Here is a 6000-nt window from a genome sequence, read left to right as displayed (position 1 = left end):
CTGATGGGGATGATGCCGATGATAATGCTGGTGCGGGTGGGCGGGCTGCCGGCCGCCTATGGGGCTGGGACTTCTCGATCGCTGTTCCAGGCTGGTCGTCCCGTAATGTCGACCGTGCTCGATTTGGCGAATGGGACTGGGGGTCCTGGCAGGACTCGTCGTCGCGCTCCACGGACCTGACGGAAGACGTCGTTATCGTTTCTGGATAACGAAACACCTTTTGTCCACGATAAGTCGCGGCAGAGACACATCTTCCACCTGGACTTGTTCAAAGTGTACGGGGAGCAAAGACGAGTTTGCGATGCTACGGGGACCATGAAGAGATTATTGGATGTTGCCGAGCTACCTGAACGGTACTGGGACAACAGGGATAGACTAGGCCGGTAGCTATAGCTAGTAGATGAACTTCTTCGGATAGGATAGGGTCGAGGTTAGCAGGCTAGATAGTCGTCTCTGTCTAGTAGAGGAGGCTCTATGTGGAGCTAACAGCCTAATCCCCTTGCCCTATACCGTTCAGGTCAATGATGCTCAACAACTTACAATATCTGCACTGTCCAATGACAATGTACGCTGGGCATCATCATGATCCCAAGTTGCAACGATAGTGTCTGGCAGTGTTGATGTCTTTTATCGATTGGTTGCAGCGCCTCGCGTACACTTCTCCGAGGCGACTTATCGTGGACAGAAGGCCCAAGTGGCCTCGTGCGTTCCCTATTCAGCCTCTAGCCTAAACTCTCAGACCTACGGGTAGACGCTATCTGCGATACGAAAGTGGATGCCGAGCGCCATTCGACGGGAATACGAGGAAGAGGGTCGAGAAATTGCTAGCTATCGTGTTGAACGTCCTTGGTATCTACGACTAGCTATACCCTTGTAGATCAGAGCACCAAAAGATAAGAGCGCCTAAAGCGGGGCTTGAGAACTGTCACGATATCGACTACTGTTCTTGAAACGGTTCTGAGAAACTCCTGGCTACGTTTGTTTAACTTTACAGTTTCAGATTCGACGTTTGCTTAGTGTCTTCGCAAAATAGGATTATAGAAAAAAAAAAAAAAAAGAAAGGACCCAGGGTTTTCGGAACCGTTTCAAGCCGGCCTAAAATCTCGAGACAGTCGGTCCTGTAGACCGTTCAGGTGATAGTGCAGTTCTTGTGCATTGTAGGGGTTCAACCATAGGTTCGTCATGCTGGGACGGTTCTAATCGTCGCTGGTCGATCCGAGATCGGTGCGCCAACGAGCCACATGCCACTTTTCTAAGGGGATCACTGTAGAACGATACTTTCTTTTTCTATTCCGACTTCGCGGTCTGTGTTGCGGGAATCGTGCTCGCTCTACAACTGTTGCCATGTCCTTTGCTACGCTATAGTCCTCTATTCTACGGGTCCTGGGATAGAAATAGAGAGACAGAAACAGGTGCATTCTCCTACGTGTGTGTAGGTGTGCCGAGTGTGCTGGTGCGCTGTCGGAAGCCTGTGTGTGCGAGTGTCTAATCCCGTGCACGGTGGCTTTCGTGTGACAGATACAGAAAGATACGAGGAACAAAAAATAATCAGAACAAGCGTCGTTCGACTAACTGCGAGCCTCGTCTTTCGTTGGTGTACGGGTGTGCGGGTGTCGCGTTCATTGGACGACACTCTATTCCGTGTCGTTGTGTGACTCTGTGTGTGTTTGTGTGTGTGTGTGTGTGTGTTGGTGGGTGTGTGAGAAATATGGTAAAAAGAATAGAAGAGATAGAGGTAGAGATAGAGATAGAGATAGAGAAAGAGAGAGAAAGATTGAAAGCCAAACGATCGTAGTCGAAGTACGTGAGTTATAAGAAAATTGCTTCGGAACAGGGAATTCAAACGGAGTTGCCAAAGAAATTACCATCGTCGTAATAGTCGCAGTGGTCGTAATAGTCTTTGTAGGCGCATAACAGAACAAAACGAAGAAACGTATTACATCGAGTGACACAGAGCCTCTGCCTCTTGCGAGTAACACCATTTATAGCGGCATTCGTATTTCAAATGAGGCGCGAGCCTGTGAATCTCCTTTATCTTTCCTGTCTATCTGTCGGAGGTTCGATCGAGACGTCTAGAGCTTCGTTCGTTTCCGAAACTCGAAGGTCAATAGAGAATCGAGGAACGTTCTAAATGATTACTACCAACTGTTAACAAGATCAGTCGCAACAGCAAGCATCAATCTTGGGGAGGATTGATTCATAAACAATTCAAAAGGCAAGGCTCCCAGCATCGTTCGTGAAACAACGTGTGCAGGATGACCTGTTCTTTTCGGAATCTCGTTGGACGAAATCGATCGAGAACTGACCAATGCTGGATCTAGAGGATAAGTTCGAGTACAGACTGTTTGATCGATCAGCGATCGATTCGGTCGCCGAAAGGAGATTCTCGGCTCGGACCCGCTCGTGAAAGAACTCGTATCGTTGCACCGCTCGTTGCATCGTTACCCTTCGCTTATCATTTCTGTCTTGTACCTCGCCTCCAGGGCCGATGGTTGTAATGTGACTGTGGGTGATGGGTGTGCCGTTGGAGCTCGACCACGTTGCTGACCGTGTCGCTGAACCCCGGTCCTTCGTGGCGATAGTAAGCGTGATGATCGTTCCTCGTTCGACGCGGCGACTGCGATCCGGGCATCACCGGCGAGTGCCTTCTACGGAAAAACAATGCTCGTTCAAATTCCATTCAGATTCTCATCACAGATCATTCTAATTCTCGGACACACTAGGTCCTATCATTTTGGAAGGGCGCTGGGCCAAAAATCGCTGGAATCCTGGCCGAAGGCAAGCATTTCCTATTCTGAGTGGATTCAACAAATGGACTACTTCAACGAGTAGCCTCACTGAATGGACCCAGAGAATATACTGAATGAAGATCCAATGAGTGGATTTAATGGACAGATTTAACGAATAGATTCACAAGGTTGATTGGCCAGATGTTTTGGCCAGGATTCTTGTCGTACCTTACATTCGCTTGTCGTACCTTAAACTGGGTGAACGCGACGGATGTCTAGCTGGATGGGCAGGCGGATGAAGTCTCTCTGCGGCGTGGGTGAGACTCTCGAGACTACCGGCTCGCGAGTCGCTAACCACGACGTCCTGAAGCTCCATCTAAACGAACAGACTCGTCGATTAGGGAACACCGTACGAAGCCAGCGAAACATTGGTCAAGGAGTATTAAAAGGATAGTCGGAGGGGTGTTCAGAGCCGGTTCTTTGCCTTCGGTACTAACGATTTCCGCCTCGCGCGCACGAATCATCTTTCTCGACTCGAGACGCCTTTTGCCTCCGGGGACGACCAACCCCTGCGTCCAAGGTCCCTCCATCTGTGTCCTTGAACCGTCGGGTCTACATTCTGGCCAGCGATCGTCGCGCGAAGCGACCGATTCGATAATTGTCATTCGAGCCTGTGATCGCAAGCTTCGGGACAGTTCGGGACGATTTGGGACAGCTTCAAATGTGGCGGGGGTTGAGTGGAACGGGTGTTCATCATTGGAATTTTTTTGGAATCAGAGATGGGGAAGATAAGAGCGTGGGTCTGTTGAAGGGTACACCTGTTTATCGAGGGAGGGGCGACTCGAGGGTGACCTTGACGAGGGGGTTGGCCGCAGCATCGTGCTAAGTTGGCATTCGTTTGCTCGACGAGCGACAGTACACGTATAATCGCGTGGCAAGAAATGGGAAGAACAATCAGCGAAACTGGAGCAGAGTATAGACGGTATACAAGCACATGTGCGCGCGTGTTCAGAACAGGCATGCAGTTCAAAAAGAGTCTCCTCTCGGGCATGCACATGCACTCCGCCGAGTAGTCTCGTTGTTTCGGGTTCTTTTCTTTTGATTTTTTCGATTCTCTTCAGGGGTCGGAAAGAGAAGACAGACAGAGGTGGTGACAGGTAAGACAGACAGATAGACAGATGGTGCGGAGAGTCTTCGTTCAGGATTCAGGGTTTGTCGCTACCTTTCCAGTTCGGAGACTCGGCTTTTTTTTATTCCAGAGGTGGTTTTTCACGAGATTTACTTACCGGGATTATGCGGACATACATAATGGAATTTACGACAAACAACGAGAGACACGGAGAACGAGGCACTCGCGGACTGTGAGTGCGGGCGTGAGTGCGCGAATGCTTCGTTGCTCTCGAGAACAATTCTCAAGGCTGTGAAAGCAGCTAGGGACAAGGGTGGGGTTACTCTAGTATTAGTATATATAGAAAATATATATATGTAGATATAGAATATATGTACCGACGTCGAACATACTAAACGGTTAGAGATTCTCGTATGGAGGTCATGAGGTGGTGACGGGTGGTGGTTAAGGGTGTTCATCTAGGTGGCTCTCTAGACAAGATCGGTTCTAGATTCTCTTGTATTTACAGATACACACGCTAACGACGACCGAGATCGACTCGACGCAACCATACTCTCGGAGAAGACAGTCTAGACTTTACCATGCCACTCCGCGAAACGAAGAAACTGTCACTCATTTCAGAGGGTGAAGCCTCTACTTTCACGCCCTTTCGTTAGCTTTTGCAAAGACCCTTCTTCAGTATGAAACGGAGCGAGAAGTTGCTCTTCTCTTTTATGAATGCAAACCATTTCTTTTCTCCCCTTTACAACGACATGAAAGTCGATCTGAGAGTTTTCGTTTTGATTTTATTGTACTTCAAAGGATAAGAGTGACGAAACGTGACTCGTGATTAGAACTTCTTCGTCGTTCAGAATTTCATAGAAGAACAAGGAAGTTTATGTTTATTGTATGGCTTTCAATCTTCTTCATTTCAATTAAATATTCAATTAAATGTTCAATTTCAATTAAATTTCAATTAAAAGAAGAAGCAAACTTCTCTTTGGCCTCTGTTTCATGAAACAAGTGCAGGAAAATCTTGTTTCGCAGTGAGACCGGCAGTATAATCACAACAAAAGACCATTTACTGGACGAATTCTGAGTTATTTTACCGATGGGTTCAAATTTTTGAAATATCTGGTGCAGCAACAATTTCCATAAAAATCGCCGAGTCGATCTCGATCCTAATCTATCGCGCTCGATCCCGGTGTCCAATTTGTCTCGATCGATCGGCCGCGGGAACGTAATCGTGTCTCTAATCGTCTCGAGCCCGGATCTATAGATCTAATTCTACCCTAAATGATCTAGTTTTGTCGTGTGAGCAGCGAACAGAACATTAGCAGCCGATCGAGAAACGCACAACAGTGTGTGTCTATGTTGTCTGTATGTATGTATGTCTGTGAAGAACGCAAAGCTCCGTACTACCGAGGAGTGTTCCAAAGAAGCTAATTAGAAGATCTAATTTGCGTAGTCTCGCCGAGCTAAGAGAAAGATGGCTTCCGTTCCGCGACGCATCCGACTCCGATCTAATCGGCGCGGCGATCGATCTAAAATCTAAAAGAAGCTTGCCGATCCGCGAAGATCTACCGAATCTACAGACACGCGCGATCTACGATTACGCGGAACTATCGCCGGCGATCGACGCTCGATCGCTCCGATTATTAGTGTACAGGGTCTTTCATAGATCGTGGAACGATTCTCGGAGAGGATACTGCGAACTGAACCGAGAGGGGCGAATTTGCGAGTTACTTCGATGCAAGGCGAGATTGCTACAGGCTTTAAACAATGAAGTAATCAGCAAAATGGTTATTCTACACCTTATCGGTTCGGCACGCTGGATTGCTCGTGGATTTTATGCATTTATGGTAAAAATGAATCGAAGGAATGTGAAACAATTGGATGATACCGATGTGTTATTTTCAACTGTTTGAAATTATCGACGAAGCGAATTTCCATTTGATTCCCATGTCTTCGAATCGAAGGAGACAATGTCTATTTTGCATAATGATCCATTTATGACGAATCGTGCCAGGTGTTATGAAACACCCTATACATCGACGTCTAAACGAGACCGATCGCGCGGGGTTCGATTAGAGCTATCGATATCTCGCGAGAGGGTTGTTAATTGAATTGAATCGAGCCAAGAGACCTTGTGGTAACGGATCG

General features: G+C 47.6%; 1 protein-coding gene across 3 annotated transcripts in view; it reads right to left on the bottom strand.

Moving 5' to 3' along the window:
* Cac (calcium voltage-gated channel subunit cacophony) overlaps window positions 1–6000 on the bottom strand; it is a 209774-nt gene that overhangs the window by 13505 nt on the left and 190269 nt on the right. For all 3 annotated transcript variants that reach the window (XM_076797555.1, XM_076797556.1, XM_076797557.1), the window contains 4 exons: window positions 2978–3105; window positions 2473–2648; window positions 1866–1898; window positions 1–176 (listed from right to left, as the gene is read on the bottom strand). The exon at window positions 1–176 is cut by the window's left edge and continues 392 nt beyond it. In XM_076797555.1, the coding sequence (XP_076653670.1) occupies window positions 1–176; window positions 1866–1898; window positions 2473–2648; window positions 2978–3105 (513 nt within the window). The remainder of the gene's footprint in view (window positions 177–1865; window positions 1899–2472; window positions 2649–2977; window positions 3106–6000) is intronic.

This window comes from Halictus rubicundus, chromosome 12 (assembly GCF_050948215.1).
Source record: "Halictus rubicundus isolate RS-2024b chromosome 12, iyHalRubi1_principal, whole genome shotgun sequence".
Taxonomy (NCBI): Eukaryota; Metazoa; Arthropoda; class Insecta; order Hymenoptera; family Halictidae; genus Halictus; species Halictus rubicundus.
The sequence above is the reverse complement of the archived record's forward strand: the minus strand, read 5'-3'. Positions and strand labels throughout refer to the sequence as shown.